This window comes from Caretta caretta, chromosome 6 (assembly GCF_965140235.1).
Source record: "Caretta caretta isolate rCarCar2 chromosome 6, rCarCar1.hap1, whole genome shotgun sequence".
Taxonomy (NCBI): Eukaryota; Metazoa; Chordata; order Testudines; family Cheloniidae; genus Caretta; species Caretta caretta.
Genome location: NC_134211.1, coordinates 125,607,783 through 125,626,539, shown reverse-complemented (window position 1 = coordinate 125,626,539; position 18,757 = coordinate 125,607,783). Strand labels below are relative to the sequence as shown.

The following is an 18,757-nucleotide window of genomic DNA, read 5'->3' as shown; positions in this document are numbered from 1 at the left end:
AATTTCAGCCCAGCCGACCCCAAAAGATCACTGCTGCAAGTCAGCAGCGAGATTTCTAATTCCAGCAGCAGGAACAGAACTGTGCCTAGCCATGCAGCAAGGGTCTGCCACAAAAGCCCCCTTTTTTCTTCCAATTCCCTTCCTGTATCTTTCTTTCTGCCAGTCGTGTGTATCCTGATTTGTTGCAAATGGTTGTGTTTGTGAATAAGCCATAAAATTTGATCCGGATGCCAGTGTATTTGCACTGCAAGTGAGTCATCAAATATTTCAGTGATCTCCTGTGGCAGTTTCCTGCATGCTATGTCAGGGCAGCTGAATCCCTTAATTGTACAAAGGATGAAAAACAAATGTCTGGGTTGCACTAATGTGGGTTGTGACGGGGCATTTGGGACTAGGGCTAACATATAACAGATCTTTCCGCCACACAAATTAGACTCCCGACAATGACATTCCTACCCAATAAACCCCAAGCAACCCAAATAACGCCCCCAAACAACACTCAAACAAATCAACACAAAACAAGTCCATCTAAAAAGACAAAAACAAAAACACAACCCCAAGGAGAGTTTTTATCCCAAAGAGGAAGAAGTGCCAGTGACCTCATTGAGTCCACTAGGGATTTTGCTATTGCTGTTGATACTATAGTGAGGGGCAGCAGGCTAAAACCCTTAGAGAGACAGAAATAACCATGCCAAGGCCTTTTCAGTGACTAACTCAGGAAACCTGTAAACATATTTAATCCTTGGCAAAAATCTGTGTTGGCATTCTTGTGGTATAGCCTTTATACTGTGGTTCTGTCTTGTCTATTTAGACTGTAAGGTCTTCAGGGCAGGGACCGCCTACTACGCCATCTGTACAGCACTTTGCACAATGGGCCCTGTAGTGGGGCAGCAGCCCCACTCCTGAAGAACAGGGATTAAAAGCAGCCCCGAAGAGAGCTGCAGCTGTGAAAGGCTAGGCTGACTGGGGGAAGCAGCCACAGCTGGCCCTAGAAAAGGGCTGTGAGCCAGGAGCTGAGCGAGTCTCTCTAGCTCTGGAGGGAGAAGGACCTGGCTGCCTGAGAGAGAAGGGTACCTGAGGCAGAACAGTGCTGGGGAATAGGGCAAGGGAGCTGGGGAGCTCCAGCCTGGTAAAACCCCAGGCTGAGGCCTTGGTAAAGGCCCAAAAGGTACTGGGGCTGCAAAGGGGCAGCCCGGGGATAGGCAAAGGCAGCAGGTCCTAACCCCTTGCCAATGATGAGTGGCCACTACAGACTGCAGTCTGCCCCAGTGAGCAGGGGCTACATGATGGGCAGTAGCCACTGAGGCAAGGTGGGTTTAGAGGGTTGGGGGTTTCCCCGGGAGGGGAGACCCACAGTGTGGGGGTACTGCGAGGGCAGAACCCAGGATAAGGGGCACCTGGGTCTGGGAGGAACACGGGGCCAGTGGCAGGTGAGACACTGGCCGGGAGGAGGCGCTCCATATGCTGGAGAGCTAATTCCCAAGATGACCAGCAGGAGGTGCCGCGCCGGGTCACCAACTTTGCTACAGGCCCCCATGCTTGGTTGGCCCTTACGCACTGCTGTAATAAACACGATTAATAATAAATAAAATAAAATAATAAATAATAATAATAATGAATAACAAACATTATACTCTCAGATTTCCCACTGAGATCAAGAGGAGCTTAGGAGGTGCAAGGAATAGTACTTAGACCCATGTTGTGGTTTTCCCTTTGACAGAACAAGTCCAGAGAGCAGCAATTTTTGTATATTTTTAAAATGAGGATGTTTCAGACTGTAAAGCCATTTTCCTCTATGTTCGCATGAAGGTGTTTTCAACAGCTGCCGTGGAAAACAGAACAGCTAAGAAAAGGATTTCTCTCTTTATCTGTGTGCACTTTCAAAGTCACTGCTCTCTGAAATATGTATGGTTAAATGTGCCCCAATGCAGCTAGTGTTTTGAAATAATCATCTGAGAGAACGATGCATTCAGCCCGCTTTCACGGGATGGTGAAAAACTGGGTCACTCATTAAAGAACTGTATAGAGGGAGCTGGTTGATCTCATTCCTAAGTAAAGCATACTGTATTTAACAGCAATTGCATGAGCGTATCGATATATAAATATTGCTTTCAAGGCATTCGTCGTTCATCATAGATTTAACCAATGATCATGTTAATCTTTTATTAAAATCAATGATAATGTAGTGCAAAGTATATCTTGCATGTATTATAATTATGCAGGTGGTTCACAATGTATACGCAATCTTTGTCATTCCTTCTTGCAAGCTTCAGAGCGGCATTTGAGCCAATAATCCATCTCTGTCACAGCAAAATGACTAAGCAAATAGGAACAATATTTCTTAGTCTTTGAAAGTAGCTCTTTTAGCCAGGCTTGGTTGCGTTTAAGGGTCTGATCCTGTGAGGGTCCCCTAGAAGGGGCCGCTGGAGGTCTCTTGGTACCTTCCCCAAGGCACACAGCCCCCCTGCATGATCAGACCTATGGCTATACTGCAGCTGGGAGGTGTAATTCTCAGCTCGGGAAGCGTACACATGCTAACTCTAGTGCACTGAAAATAGCCGTGTGGCTACAGGGGCGTTGACAGCAGCTCGGGTACAAGCCCAGCTGAAATCTTAGGTACATACTCAGGGAGCTACCCCCAGCTGCCATGCTGCTATTTTTAGCATGCTAGCTGGAGCAGAGCTAGAGCATGTATGTCTAGCCACGCTGGGAATGACACCTCCCAGCTGCAGCACAGGTGTGCCCTATGCGTAAATAGTTGATGTTATTGATTTATTGTGATGTATGAGATCTCAAAGGCACTGACCCATGCTCTGGCTTCTCTGTCATAAATTCAATTACACAACCATACCCCCACTCAAATGCCAGCTAACAGACGATCCCCTCCTGCCCTAACACATCCCCAGCGGAAAACAACACTAAACCCCTCTCGGTCACGGCACGCAGCTCAGCAAGCCCTTCAAATACCTGCAGACACTTCAGATGACTCAGGAGAAAGCACGATTTAACATTCTGATTCAATTCTCCAGAAGAGGAAATGTGAATGAGAAATGATAACTTCAAACAGCATTAAAATCCAATTGTATGTGCTCGTGTGGCACCGAAGACAAGACTTTACAGAGCAAGAATTCTCCACTAGAGTTTTATTTTAAAAGGACATTAAAAATGAAGACACACTAGAAAAGCCAAGCCTAATCAAGAGAACAAAAGCCCCAAAGACTGTATGTGTATGCTTAAACTTTAAAGTCACCAGGACTGCGCATTTGCTTAAACTTAAGCACATAATTCAGCGCTTTGCTGCATCAGAGCTAAAGAGCACCAGAAGATAAGGGGTTAACTGGGATAGGCTCAGAGCCAAACCATAATGAAAAAACCTCTTACGCATGATGCTCTATTGTTTTGGAGACATTTACATGCATGATTTGGGGGGTAAGGTCCTCCACTCCTGTGTATCAGCAAAGCTCCATTGACTTCAAAGGAGATGTATTGATTTACCCCAGCTGAAGATCTGGCCCCAAAGGGTCCTCCATGTGAAAACAGGATGCTCTTGATAAATTAATAGACAATTCTCCTCAATGGGAAAGAGCTGTTTCTCTCACCCACTGTAAAACCTAGCACAACACTCACAGTAGTTGAGGGCTCACGGCATATTAACACACTGATGGACCACAACATGCAGAAGAGTTTCATTCGTAGATCTATATGTTAGTCAGGCTGTAAGATGCAGCAGCAGGATGATACAGACATCAAAAGATCAGTGTGAAAACTACTAGCTGCTATCAATAATATTACATTCTTATTTAATTTTTATTTTTCTATAATTGTGAAGGATAATATCGATGTTTACTTTTACGCATTTTTTCCCTATTTTTGTAGATTTAAATGTCCACAATTGCAGGAAATTATGGGGAGGGACAGAACATCAGGCAAGGAAGTGGTCAGACAATAACGATTTAATGACAGTAGATGTTGAAATTCAACAAGTTAAAGCTTTATAACCATTGAAATATAAACACAACATCATATGTCCAAATATACAATGCAAGTACCCTTAAACCAAACTCTAATAAATTCTCAGGCAGCAGGTTTCTTACTCTGCCTATCTGTAAATTTTGATTATCGATGGAAATATTTGTTGTCGGTGTGTGTGTGTGGTGAAATCGATGTTTACTGACATTTACCAGTCAAAATCTAATCCTTCCAAGCCTAATAATATTGTACTTAAAATGCAGCCATTGCATCCCAGCCGTAGTAACACTGCAGCTCTTTGAATGCCGGAAGAACAATCCTCCTTCCAACACACGTACACTATTGCCTAGTGTAGCACAAGCCTTTAATTCCTTTTCCATTCGGAACAGCACAGCTGTCAAGCGAAGTGACAGCCTGTCAGCAAGGAGAACGCCCCCCACCCCCATGCCCAATTTACAGAGAACTGAATTACAGCACAGCAGTCCTGGTGTATTCTCCACAGGGCTGTTTGCCTCCATATGTTGTGTCAAAACACAACATGAATAAATGAAGATGTTCCTGGAAAGTATTTCATTAGGGGTTGGGAGAGATGGGCATACATGTCAATATCTCTTACATCACACCTACTCCTTCCAACGTGCCCCACCCTCTAGCTCCTGTTTATTACAGAGGGACAATTATTTCAACGTTAGCCTGAGTAACGAGGCTGTGCTTTTATGGTTCATCAGAATACACATTTCACTGAGCTCTGTCTGCCTACATCCAAGTCACTTCTGCCCTAGTTACCTTAAACGGGAGGTCACCAACATACATCTGAGCAGGCATGGTATGGTATTTACCAGCGGTGGATTTACCAGGTCAAATAATGTTTTGGGTTTTTTTTTTTTAATTGCTCCAGGAAAACCTAGTTAGTCTCCATTTACGGCATTTTCTATTTTAAAAACTGTTTTGTTAATGCACACCCCATTACACTTCGTTTTAGGTACCTATTCCAATTGTGGTTTCATATGGCTGCGGATCAATTTAGGGTTGTGCAAAGAAAAAAGTTAAACTGCAGTAGACATATTTAATATATATGATTATAAACCTGAGCATCAGAATGTCTGTGTACATTTCGGTTTGGTATTTTCTTAAGGAGGTTATAGGTGTCATGACTCAGATGTCAGTTTTCAATATTTTATCAACAATAATCAAAAACATGGAATTGACAATAATGCAGAGCAGCCATCAGAAACATGCAGAGTTGCAGATTACCACTCCAGGTCCTTTTGGCCACGCAGCATCCTGTAGCAGAAGACTAATTTTGATGTAGCGGATAGACCAAGCCTATTCCTCAGTTTTGAATGGATGTATCCAACGTTTGAAAAGATTCATTCTATGCCCACTGAATTTGCTGGACCACCAGTTCTATGAAGTCAGATGGAATATCAGCATTCTTCAAATACTTCCATCATGTTACAGGGGAAACTTTTTCCTTGATAGTGGATGAAAACATTGATTTTGGATATGGAGTTTCTTCTACTTTAAATGCAAGTAAATATGGCAGAAAGTCGGGATTTTTGCTGAGCAACCACTGCCTGGCAATTTCTTCTTGTTCAGCTGACAATTTCTTTCCTGCATATTTTGGATGAAGGAGTTTGGTCAACATGTGTACAGGAGTAATGGCCTCATGAAATCGCTTTTGTACTTTTGCTTTGTGTGCTGCAAGATCTTCATTTATCAGTAGATCCAACCATATTTCGCATGCAACAGCAACTGCTGATGTGTCCCTTTGGAGTGTGTCAAATGCCCCGGCAATTGGTTTCAACTGATTGATCAAGTTCTTTGCTTCTTGGTAAATACCTTGATTAATTATACTGACCACTCTCTCTTCAAGTTCTGCCTCATGATCACTCACAATCCTGAGATAATGTGGCTGATTTTTAACGTATGTTTCCAGACATGTTATTTGACTGTTCCATTGTGCGTCACCAGGGATTTGGGGTTGTACAGATCCTTGGCATTCTTTTAACCAGGCTGCAGGCTGATGGTGATTAAGAAAATACTTTTGTAAATCTACAACACGTGTCACCAAAGCACTTGGGGTAAGGTCTTGTCCAAGTAGATTGAGTCAATGTGATGCACATCCATACGTAACTAATGTGTCGTCATCTAGTTCCAAATCACTTCTGATACTTTGCATCGTTCTCTCATTGTCTGTCAGGCAGCTCTTAACACCACAACCATACAGTTCATTGGCTAAATCCTTGGCTTCTCTTGCCAGTGTAGCATAGTACTTTCCAGTCTTCTTATTACTTCCAGTATCAACTGCGGATACATAAACCACAGTTTTCCCTGTCTGCACCCAGTTTGCTATCACTGGGTCACTGTGCACATTACTCCAGCCATCTTGTATTAACATAACTGCTTTTCCATGTAATTCATGGCGTGCTTCCACCCTCAAACCATCAGTAACGGTGTCTAATAGTTCACCTGCCACCTGCTTTCAACTGGGTGCTTTGTAGCCTGGCCTTAGGCAGCAGATCATTGCTTCAAACATTGGATGCTCAATAACAGAAAAGGGAACATTACAGCCATAAAAAAATTCTGCAATTTTCAAATCTTTCATTTCAGTTCTGGAGTTGGTTTTGTCACCAACAAATGCCTTCATGGTTGAAAAACCGTGGCACTTCCTTCTCGTTGTCTTTGGCCAACCTGGATCTGGCTTTCTTTCCATGTGCTTGGCAATGGTAGTGCGGTTTTGTCAATACCCTTTGTCCTTAGCAGCTGATTCTAATACCCGCACATGTTTAGCCAAAGTCAGTGGTTCCGGTATCTCATTGTTCTTTTCGCTGCATTTTGCAAAATGTTTCCTCATACGGTCCGCCTTCCTACTCACTTTTTCTTTGCAATTTTGGCATCTAAGACTCTCTGTGCCACCTTCCTGAACTCTCTCAAAATAACCATGAATCGGGTCAAGCGGTCTTCCACCTTTGCGCATCTTGAAATATTTCAACGTGAGTCACGGTACTCACATTGTTCAGCTCCAACACTTGCATTCCAGCCAGCCAGGTCGAGAGAGAGTACTGGACTGGGCAGTACCTTTGGCAGTTTACCTCAGAGAGAAACTTCTCAATCTGGGAATCCCCCTTCTTTGTTTACTAAACAAACAGCTAATTTTCACTGCTGAACACAGAAGGGGAACTCCCAGATTGAGAAGGTTCTCTTTGAGGTAGCCAAGACAACAGCACTCAGCTTTAAGTAGAGGCTCTTTGGGGTTTTATTTTATTCCCTTTCATTAGAACTAAACAGACCAGATTACTGCAAATCCAGTATCAGATTGTTAACTATTTTTCAGTCATTTTCATTCATGTATTCTAATAAAATCCCAGGTTCTGGGTTTAAACCGGTATTCACCAGCTCCCTGGCCAACTCTGCATCCCAGTCCTGGATTAAAAATGAATTTCTCAGCATGGGGAGAGGAGTGGGAATCGCAGCCCCCTCTCAATATTCTGCTTCATTACAGGAGTCTCCTAACCCGCCCTTTGCCAAAGAAGGTGCATTATGAAGTGGGAGAGCACAAGAAAGCAGCTGATCCGTATACAGTAAAGCATGTAGCCAGGGAGCTGCCTACCCTTTCCCAACCTTCCTCCTCATCTCCCCCCAACTCCAGATGACTGAGGGTACACAGAGATGCACAGCCCACACATAGCCCTTTGCGTCAAGCCCTGGCACTCTGCGCCCCAGGAGGCCTGCACACTTGCCCTTTGCAAACCTTCATGCCCTGTTACCTACCTGGCCGGTACTCCGAGCAGATGCATCTGCCCACCCTAGGCCAGCCCCTGCTGTGCTTACCCCTTCCTTAGCCAAAACCCTCTCTGAAGTCCAGGGGAGCCCGGGGAAGGATGAATGCCTGCAGGCAGCACCAGCCCGGCTGCTTATGGATAACGCGCAAGAATTACATTGGGGTGCACTCTCCCCCCCCCATCTTTTGCCCATTTCAGAAAGAAAAAGGCCCCGGTTCACAGCGCTGGGGCTAGCAAGGGCAGAGGGGACACCAAGCACGCCAGTGCCTAGACACCACGGAGACGGGCGCTACAGAACAGCCCCCGGGGAGGTGGACAGACAGACCGGCTCCATAGACAGACCGAACCTCCAGGGCTGGCTCCCAGCTGCAGGTCTGAGCCCCCCTTGGCCACCTCCGGCGGCAGCCCTCACCTTGTGCAGCTTCCACATGGCGCCCAGGGCCTTGACCTCGTGGCTGGAGTGCTTGCCCTCCTCCAGGCACTGGTAGCACACGGGCATCTTGCACTGCGCGCAGTACATGCTGTGGTTCTCCAGCTCGTGGTCCGTGCAGGTGGAGATCTTGCGGGGGCTGAGGCGGCGGCTCACCCGGCCCTGGGCCGGCGGCACCAGGCGGTGCTTGGCCAGCGGGCCGCGGGGCGGGTGGCAGCGCAGCCGGCAGGGCTCGCAGTAGAAGACGTCGCACTGCTCGCACATCGCCGTGGCCTCCTTGGGCGCCTTCTCGCACAGCTGGCAGCGCAGCGCGGCCGCCTTGCTCTGCTGGTAGCGGTCGATCACCCCCTCCAGCACCCGGTTCTTGGGGAAGCCGCGCAGCCCCCGCTCGTCCAGGATCAGGCTGCGGTGGCACTGCGGGCAGGTGAGGCAGGCGTTGCGGGGCACGGGGGCCAGGGCGGCCGGCGGCGGCGGCGGCGGCGCGGCCGGCGGGAAGACCCGCACCCCGTTGGGCGACTTCTGGCAGGGGGTGGTGGGCGCGCTGGCGAAGCCGCCGTAGGAGCCGTAGCCGCTGTCCGCCTCGCTGTACAGGCTCATCTTGTCCAGGTCCAGGTAGTCGTAGTCGGAGACGCCCGAGGCCCGGCGGCTCTGCGGGGACTCGGCCTCGGGCGTCTGCACCAGGATGTTGCGGGCGCAGGCCTGGCACAGGCTGTGCGAGCAGGGCAGGATGAGGGGCTCCCGGTAGAAGGAGCCGCACACGGGGCATTTCAGCTCCTCTTCCATCTCTTCCATCGGCGGCGGCGGCGGCGGGGAAGGGCGCGGAGCGGAGCCGGAGCCGGCGCGGGGAGAGTCTTCGCGCAGCGCCCGCCTGTCCCGCCCGCTCCGCCGCCGGCCCCGGCCGCGCCGCGCGCCGGCCCACCGCCCCGCGGGGCCCGCCCCATTGGCCGCCGCCGGCCCCGCCCCCCCGGCGCCATTGGCTCGGCCCGCCCGCCGGGCTCCGCCCCTGCAGACTGCGGGGTGAGAGGGGGGCGCTGCGGGAGAAGGGGCGGCGGCGGGAGGAGCCAGCGGCCCCCCGCGCGGGACTCTCTCCGGGCCGCAGTGTCCCAACGCGCCCCTCCTGTTGGGCTGCGCGAGTCTGGCTCTGGCTGTGCAGCGCCGCGCACAGTCGGGCCACTGGCTCAGCTGCGGCCCCGAGGTGCCCTTGTCTTATGCATAAGGGCCCCCACCTTCAGCCTGCCCCTTCTTCCCTCCCGTCTGCTCCGAAGCCCCCCCGGGCCCAGGCCCCTGCGCCTTCTGCGACCTAAAGTTGGCAGCCAGCCCCCCTGTGCTCTGCAGCAGCCTAGGGCCATCCCTTCCTTGGACAATTGGGCAGGGGGAAAAGTGGTCGTCTGGTACATAGCCAAGACAACAAAATCCACTCTTCATAAGCCTCTTTATGAGCAAGGCATAACAATCCCCTCTGGTCGGGATGCTACAGCACCCTCCAGAGAAGGTGACATACTCCACCGGAGCAGGATTGGTTCTCTTCATTATTCCCCCTTGTTTTCAGACACTGGAGCTGAGACAAGCTTAGTACAAGTCTTACAGTCTCTGGGAGAGAGGTCTCGTGGGCTCCCCTGTTAGAAGTAGACATAGGGACTACAAAGGTCCCTGAACCTAAGCTGGAAGCACACCCAGAGCAAGTCTAGCACTGTACGTGTGTATGTGTGAATCTCTCCTTATTGGGTAGCTGTAGTCTGGTGTTAGACACAACAGAACGCTTCACTGGAGTTTCTCAGGAAAGCTCCCTCGGTGAGCATTTGCAAAATAATGTTAACAGTTTTGCTTCTATCTTATCGCTGAGCTGTGTTAATTTCCTCTAGATATTATTGCAAAACATGCACCTTGAAATGCTTCTCTAGTAAGATTCCCTGGGTGAAGAAATCTATAGGGTCTGGAGTAGGGAGGAAACTAATGGTTTCAAAATGCAGAGAACAAAAGTGGAATTTCATTTAAAAAGTGTCTTGCAACCTTTGCATGCTCTGACTTTTATAACTTAAAGCACTTACCGATTGGGGCACTGCCAATGTGTTTGATAAAAAAGGTAAGATATATGGAGATATATGGAGAGTTCTACATTCTTGCAATGAATATGTTTTTCTTTAGACTCCCCCCCCCCTATGGTATTTACTGTAGGTCCTATACAAGAATTACATAGTGATACAAAATGTACTAGTCCAGCGGATAATCACAGAATCATAGCAATGTAGGTCTTGAAGAGATGTTGAGAAATCACCAAGTCCAGCCCTCTGTGCCGAGGCAGAACCAAATAAACCTAGATTGTCCCTGATAGGAGTTTGTCCAACACGTTGTTAAAAATCCCCAATGATGGATATTCTACAGCCTGCCTTTGGAAGCCTGTTCCAGAGCTTAACTATCCATAGAGGTAGAAAATTTTTCCTATCTAACCTAAATCTCCTTTGCAGCAGATTAAGTCTATTAGTTCTTGTCCTACCTACTGTGGACATGGAGAACAATTGATCACTGTCCTCTTTATAACAGCCCTTCAAGTATTTAAACTTTTAAGCCCTTAACTGTTATCAGGTCCCTCCTCAGTCTTCTTTTCTCAAGACTAAGCATGCCCAGTGTTTTTAACTTTTCCTCATAGGTCAGGTTTTCGAAACCTTTCATCATTGTTGTTGCTCTCCTCTGGACTCTCTCCAATTTGTTCACATCTTTCATAAATTGTGGCACCCAGAACTGGACACAGTCCTCCAGCTGAGGCCTCACAAGTGCCCAACAGAGTGGGACAATTACCTCCCATACCTTATCATAGAATCATAGAATATCAGGGTTGGAAGGGACCTCAGGAGGTCATCTAGTCCAACCCCCTGCTCAAAGCAGGACCAACCCCCAGCTAAATCATCCCAGCCAGGGAGTATTTTCCCCGGGGGCGTGTTGGTGCATCTCCTTGCACAGATTGTACCCTTTGAGCTGATGGAATGTTTTCTTTTTCCATCTTCCCATTTTATGTATTCTCTGCACAATTTCTCTGGACAACTCTAAGAAGAGTATAATTGGGAAACATAACATGAGGTGATCAGAGGATGTTCAGTCTGAAAGAACATCTGGTGCAGCCTCAACTTTCACTAAAGCGCTGGTAATCAGACTCCCATTCAGACCAGACGTATAGTTTGGCTGGTGGGAGGTAACATGCCCCCTGGACTGCCCGTCCATCACAGTACTGGCTAAACAGTGATTCTGAATTTCCATCTGATCTGGGGAAACCTGTTCTTCTTCCTCAGTGATCTTTCCCTGCAAATGTTTAAGGGATTGCACTGGTCAAAACAGGAGCAGTCTAAGCCATTTTACTGTGCAGGGCAGAAATAGGTTTTGGCACCTCCCACCCGAGCGACCAAGCCAAAAAAAAAGAGAAGAAAAGGAAAGAAAACCACCACAGTTGACCCATGAGTGGAATAAAAATGTCTGGCCAATCAGAGTGGAGCAAAAATAAATAAAAAAGCTAGTCTGGCGTTCCCTGGAAGTCGCCTCCCAGGGTGACTACCTGGCTTTCCTGTCCCTAGAACCGGCCTTGGGTCAAAATCAAACTCATGATATCATGGCAGGGCCTTGTCAGTGCTGGAGCATCCTCGAGGGAGCTGGAAGTGGCAGGTTGCAGGGAACTGCTTTCATTAAGCTCTTTCCTCATGAATAAAATGAATGCACGGGGGTTTGTCTCAGAGTCCCCGAACTCTCTGTCTCCACTTCTCTGTCTCCATGGCGGAAACAGGCCTGGGTGTAAATGAGAATCTGTCTCTCTGTAGCCTCTGTGCCCTGTTATCATTATAGAGAAGTTCCCTACACTCCCCCTTGTGCTTTGTCCTCCTTGTTATGTCATGTTTGTGAGCTTGTGGGGCAGAGACTGTGGGCCACGTCTTCAGGTCTGTCAAAGCTGGAGACAGAGGTGGTCTCACCATCTTCAGGGCTCTTGGGAACAGGTCGGGAACCTGGCACAACTTCAATCAGCCTCAGGACTGGCTCTGTAACTGGCACCAGCTGGTATAGGCTCCTAGAAGCTTTATCCTGGTGGGAGTCACTGGAGAACTGTGCATTCCAGCCATCCTTGTCCCTTCCTGCAGCATGCCCCCTATGCTGGAGGTTGGAGACAGGAGGTGATGGTATAGCTAGCTGGCTATGCCAACTGGGCATTTCTTCAACCCGGGGGCATCTCCAGCTGCCCATTTCAGAAATCTTTAAGTTGTCCAGCAAGCGCAGAGCAAAGGGAATTTAACACCTTTTGCGTGATATAAAATAATAACAAGGCACTGAGGGCTGTGTATAGCAGAATTACACACAGTGGATTGAGAGATTCCGCCTGTAAAATTTCCCGGACAAAGGGAAGGAGAGGAAAGTGATTGCCTCTATTGCCCACAGGTACACTCTTTCTAATGATTTCTGAGCTAATGATCTTGCTTTCCAAGCTAAGTGTGAAAGAGGCAGGGCATGTGGTGGGGTGGGGAGTGGCAGCCCTCAGGAAATCGGTAAGATACTCCCATCGGATACTGGAGCAAAAAGCAGCGTGAAGCTGAAGGCTGTCTGTCGCCAATTAATCTGCCATCTCCATCTGCAGTAAGACGATCAGTCTCTGCCCGTCTGTGAAGAGATGCAGCCCATTAAAAGTCTCCCGGCAGGTAAAACTCAGAGCCTGGGTGAGCCGCCCCCAGGATTTTATGAAGTTGATAGATCAGCTGATGGCAATGTTGCTGGTCGTGTTTGAAATCAGAATGGGGCATCTCTCCCTCACCCAATGATGGAAGCTATTTAACAGCCAGCTCTTTAGCACCCATTCCCTTCTTAAGGAGTGAGATGAAAATCTTGCTTAAATGCCCAGATATTTGTTTTTAAAAATGAACCTCCTGGTGTGTGTATTTAAAGATCAGGGAGAAATTCCATAAAGGGAGAATCACATCCAAAATATAATGTGGGGTGTTGCAAGGCTTAAAGGCGATCAACTAGCACCAAGAGGCTGCATTGCTTTTCAGGGAGCAAGCCTTTATCATGACTGAAGGGGAAAGCATGTGTCCTTGCGTAACCCCAGGCAGGCTCTAAGACACTGTATAGGGACGCCAGGCTCCTCTGGGGACTCACAAGCCGGTTACTGTCTTTCAAAGTCGGCCATTTTGAATTTCAAAAATGTGAGTGTCCAAAGTTGAGAGAGAAAAAATGTCATCCCTTTGCCCTGCTCCTCCCGCTCTCTTCTCCAACGACTCCAGCCAAGTCATTCTGGTGGCGGATAACTTCAACGCTCATGTCGGGCAGTGGCTGTGGAGTCAGAGGCCATGTCTACACTGCAAAGTTACGTCAACTGAAGTCGATGTAATTAAACTGCTGTTGCGTGACCACACAACGCTCCTTCTGCCGGTGGAGCGTGTCCACAGTAGGTGCTCTTGCATTGACAGAGAGAGCAGTGTCCCATGGGTAGCTATCCCACTGTGCAACTCACCACCATCTGCCGCTGGGAGTTCTGGGAAGGGATCACAGTGCCTAATGGGGCGGGCTCACCATCCCGTGATGCAGTTTTCTGCGTCCCATCATTCTATGGGCTTCTGACTACCTTTCGTATTGCTTTTCAACAGCCCCTGTAAACTGTGTGCCTGCCGTCTCTGCCTGGAAGCACGGATCCTGCACTGCTCTCCAGTCTTGTGATGAGTGTTATGAACACAACATGACTGATCCTACAGTATTTCATGAGCTGCAAATCTGATGATGACACCGTGGTGTCTGCCCTGCTGTGCGCCATGAAAAGGAACAATTCCAGACTGCTGTTGGCATTCATGGAGCAGCCACACAGGGTGGAGCATCAGTACTGGGCTCAGGAAACAAGCACTGAGTGGTGGGATCACATTGTGATGCAGGTAAGGGATGATGAGCAGTGGCTGCAGAACTTTCAGATGCGCAAAGCCACCTTCCCGGAACCGTGTGCAGAGCTTGCCCCCCTCTTCTGGCGCAGGGACACCAAATTGAGAGCTGCCTTCCCAGTGGAGAAGCGAGTGGAGATCGCTCTGTGGAAGCTGGCAACTCCAGACTGCTACAGATCAATCGCAAATCAGTCTGGAGGTGGGAAGTCCACCGTGGGGGTTGCAGTCATGTAAGTGTGCAGTGCCATTAATCACCTCCTGCTACGGAGGACGGTGACTCTGGACAATGTGCAGGAAATAATGGGTGGCTTTGTGGCAATGGAATTCCCTAACTGCAGTGGGGTGATAGGTGGAACGCATATCCCCATTTTGGCCCTAGATCACCTTGTGATGGAGTACAGTAACTCCTCATTTACAACTCCTCATTCTTGGTTAATGTTGTTTTGTTGTTACGTTGCTGATCAATTAGGGAACATGCTCGTTTAAAGCTGTGCAATGCTCCCTTCTAACATTGTTTGGCAGCCGCCTGCTTTGTCCACTGCTTGCAGGAAGAGCAGTCCGGTGGAGCGAGCTTGTGGGGGCTCGGAACCAGGGTGGGCCGGCAGCCCCCCATCAGCTCCCTGCTCCCCTAAGTTCCCTGTGCAGCAGCTGCCCAGCAGGCTATCAATTGCCGGCAGTTCAGCTGTCCCTCCCCCCACTGCCATGTGCTGCTCCTGCCCTCTGCCTTGGAGCTGCTCCCAGGTGTCTCCTGCTTGCTGTGCAAGTGGGGGTAAGAGGGATGCTAATGTGAGGGTGTTCCCCTAGCCCCCGCTCCTGCCCCCCGTTCCTTTACCCCATCTCCACAGAGCGGAGGGGACGGGACAGGGCTCAGGACCGAGCTGGCAGCAGCTGCTGTCTCAACTTGCTGATCTACTTAAGAAAGCAGTGTATTTAGAGTGGGGTCAGAGTACTTAAAGGGGCAATGCACGTCTCTCTCTCACACACACAGGGTGTGTGTGTCTCTGTCTCTCTCTGCCACGCTGTCTCCCCTCCCTCCATTCATGCTGCCTTGTAGAGTGTGAGGCTACATTAACAACAATGTGTTAACCCTTGAGGGCTCAGCCGAGTGCTAATTCATCATTTAGCAGTAAGGCATTCCCTGGGAAGTGTCCCACCCTCCTCCACCCTCTGACTCCACCACCTCAACCAAGCTTCACAATCATCACTGCTGTGTAAAATATTAAATTGTTTGTTTAAAACTTATACTGTGTGTGTATACATATAGTCTTTTGTCTGGCAAAAAGAATTTCCCTAACCCCCTGCCATTTACATTGATTCTTATGGGGAAATTGGATTCACTTATCCCCATGGTCAGAGCAGCCTGCTGTGCTCTACATAACATTTGTGAAGCTAAAGGGGAAAAGTTTCCGCAGGGATGCAGCATTGAGGTGGATTGGCTGGTGGCTGCTTTTGAGCAGCCACATACCAGCGCTGTTCAATGGGCTCAAAAGGGTGCTGTTCGAATTAGGGGATTGAGGCTGATAATGAGCCCCAGTAATGTGCCTTTCTATAATACTTTGTGCCAGGCATTGCTTTCTTGTACTGTAGTCTGACCCTTGTAATGATTGCTGTGTGTTCATTCACTGTTTCTGCAAATCCACTGATTGGCACTGTGTATAAATTTCAGCAGCAACCACTGTGATTTGTAGACAAATAAAAATTCATTTTCTTTCTATAAGTACATTTTTAATCATCAGCAATACAAACATTTCTATTTTCTAAAAGGGACATGACACTTGAGCACTTTTTGAAGTGGGGCTCTCACAGCTGGGTGTATGTCCACCTGTCATTGTGAAATGTGTTCCTAGGGTTGGAGTGCTTGGGGTCCTGGGACAGCCTGGGAAGATGAGAGGAATGTGTGTGGGGAGTCTGGGGAAGGAACGGAAGGCAGTTCTGTATGAGCTACAGAGGGAGGTAAGCATGCATGTGTTCCACCTGCAGCAGAATCAGGGAGCTCAGCATGTCTGTTTGGTCCTCCTGCCCCTGTATCATCTGCTCCTGCCCCTGTTTCCTCTCCTGGCTCTCCATTCTCAGTCTTTCATTTATCGTCTCTCTCCCTGCTCTCTGCTCGCTCACAGCTGCATCAGACAAATGTAACACCTCCCTGAACATGTCTTCCTTACTTTTCCTGGTTTGTCTCCTTCTCACTCGGAGCCACTCAGCTGGTGTTCAGGAGGAAACCCTCAAGGGCACATGTGGAGAAGCTAAAGAAACAATAGACAGAGGCACTGTTATGAGTGCACTCATAGCCTTGATTCAGAAAAGTTACATAGATCACTTTCGTGCTCTCCCTTGGCAGACACACAGTGCAGCGAGAGGCCTAACCATGGTGAGTTTGGCCTAGGGGGGAAGGGCAAGATAAGAACATAAGAACGGTAATACTGGGTCAGACCAGTGGTCCATCTAGCCCAGTATCCTGCTTCCTACAATGGCCCAGGGTGCTTCACAGGGAATGAACAGAACAGCCAATCATCAAGTGATCCATCCCCTGTTGCCCATTCTTGGCTTCTGGCAAACAGAAGCTAGGGACACTTCAGAGCATGAGAGATGAGAGAAAGGGTGGTGGTGGTGAGTTTCACAGGGATATCAATGGAAGTGCTCCGGGTCACTATTGTGAATACTGACACTGTTTTCTACAGGCGGGGGAGGGGGATAATAGTAGCTGATATCATGTTCCTTAGGGTAACCAAGGATGCAAGGGTGTAACTCCTGCATGCGTGTGGCTACAGATTGGGTCCATATGCCGCTTGCCTGTGTGCCGCTCTGATGTTTGCAGAGGTGATTGCTGATTGGCCTGGGGGAAGAAACAAGAAGGAGCCTTCAGCAGAGAATTGCAGAGTACCTCCAGGAAAGTTTCCTAGAGATTTCTACGGAGGACTTCCAGGACATCCCAGTGTGTATCAACAAACTTTTCTGCAGGGCCCCCTCCGCCTCATTGCACCGGGGAATAAGAAGCTGACGCAAACAGTGCTGGTGCTGGTTATTTCTATCCCTCTTCTACCCTGGAACAATAACAACAACAAAAAGAAGAGCTCTACCTCATATCTCCCTGCAATATCAAAGCACAATGAGTACTTACTGTGGTCAAGCGTGCCAGAGCTGGAGTGCTGGGACTGGCTAGAGCCCTCTGGACTTAAAAAAAAGGCCCTGGCTCGCCATACCGTAGGCGTTGACTCCGTTGGCGCTCCGGGGTTGGAGCACCCACTGGAAAAAATTAGTGGGTGCTCTGCACCCACTGGCAGCCAAGCTCCTCCCGCCCCTGAGCATGCCCCGTCCCTGCTCCTCCCCCTCCCTCCTTCCCAGCACTTCCTGCCTGGCTGCCACCAAACAGCTGTTTGATGGTGTGTTGGGAGGGAGGGGGAGGAGCGGAAACATGGCACGCTCAGGGGAGGAGGCTGGGAAGAGGTGGGGCTGAGGCAGGAATTTAGGGAAGGAGTTGGAATAGGGGCAGGGAGGGGTGGAGTTGGGGCGGGGCAGGGCCTCATGGAAGGGGTAGAGTGGCGGCAGGGCCGGGGACAGAGGGGGGTCGAGCACCCACTGGTGGAAGCAGAAGTCGGCGCCTATGCACCATGTTACTGGATGTCCCTGCCTCCTGTCCCCCATCCTTCTCCAGCTCCACTTCCGCATCCACCACTTTGTCTGTGTGGTTCACCCCACTGGCTGCTGCCTCCAGTCCCCCCTTAGTATCCACGGGGCTCTTGGCGGTGGAGGTGGGGTCACCACTGAGGACGGCATGCAGCCTCTTGTAGAAGCGGCATGTCTGTGGCAACACACCAGACCGACAATTGGCCTCCATTACCTTCTGGTACGTCTGCCTCAGCTCCTTGATCTTAGCACGGCACTGCTGTGTGTCCCTTTTGTGCCCCTTCTCCTGCATGACACGAGCAATCTGCTCACAAGGTATGAAAGTTCCTACAGCTGGAGCAGAGCTGTGACTGATCCGCCTCTTCTCCCCACCGACCCGGCAGATCCAACAACTTCGTTGTACTCCAGGCAGGAGCGTGTTTGCTGCCGGGAGCCGCCGTGGTCAGCTGGGTAGCTGCTAGGTGAGCTCTCCACACCAAGCAAAGAGGAAGAGCAATTTTAAAAATGGCAGATGATACAAAACGACTCAAGGTAAGTCCCAGGCAGACTGCGAAGAGCTACAAAAGGATCTCTCAGAACTGGGGGACTGGGCAACAAAATGGCAGATGAAATTCAGTGTTGAAAAATGCAAAGTGATGCACATTGGAAAACATAATCCCAACTATACATGTAAAATGATGGGTCTAAATTAGCTGTTACCACTCAAGAAAGAGACCTTGGGGTCACTGTGGATACTTCTCTGAACACATCCACTCAATGTGCAGCGGCCGTCAAAAAAGCGAACAGAATGTTGGGAGTCATTAAGAAAGGGATCGATAATAAGACAGAAAACATCATCTTGCCTCTCTGTAAATCCATGGTACACCCACATCTTGAATACTGCGTGCAGATGTGGTCACCACATCTCAAAAAATATATATTGGAAGTGGAAAAGGTTTAGAAAAGGGCAACAAAAATGATTAGGGGTATGGAACGGCTGCCATATGAGGAGAGATTGATAAGACTGGGACTTTTCAGCTTGGAAGAGATGACTAAGGGGGGATATGATAGAG

The 18,757-nt window shown here is 49.1% G+C and overlaps 1 protein-coding gene and 1 long non-coding RNA gene across 15 annotated transcripts in view; one reads left to right on the top strand and one right to left on the bottom strand.

Annotated features, from left to right (window-relative positions):
- The window catches only part of TRIM9 (tripartite motif containing 9), a 131,090-nt gene extending 122,019 nt beyond the window's left edge, over positions 1 to 9,071 (bottom strand). For 9 of the 14 annotated variants that reach the window (XM_075129998.1, XM_075130001.1, XM_075130003.1 and 6 more), the window contains exon 1: positions 8,167 to 9,071. In XM_075129998.1, coding sequence (XP_074986099.1) covers positions 8,167 to 8,976 — 810 coding nt within the window. In that variant the 5' untranslated portion in view covers positions 8,977 to 9,071. The remainder of the gene's footprint in view (positions 1 to 8,166) is intronic. The other 5 variants (XM_075130000.1, XM_075130002.1, XM_075130004.1 and 2 more) reach the window with 2 other exon arrangements.
- LOC142072603 (uncharacterized) lies at positions 8,499 to 15,798 on the top strand. The gene is made up of 2 exons (XR_012669123.1): positions 8,499 to 8,608; positions 13,800 to 15,798. It is a non-coding gene; the product is annotated as an uncharacterized LOC142072603 (long non-coding RNA).
- Positions 15,799 to 18,757: the final 2,959 nt, after the last annotated feature.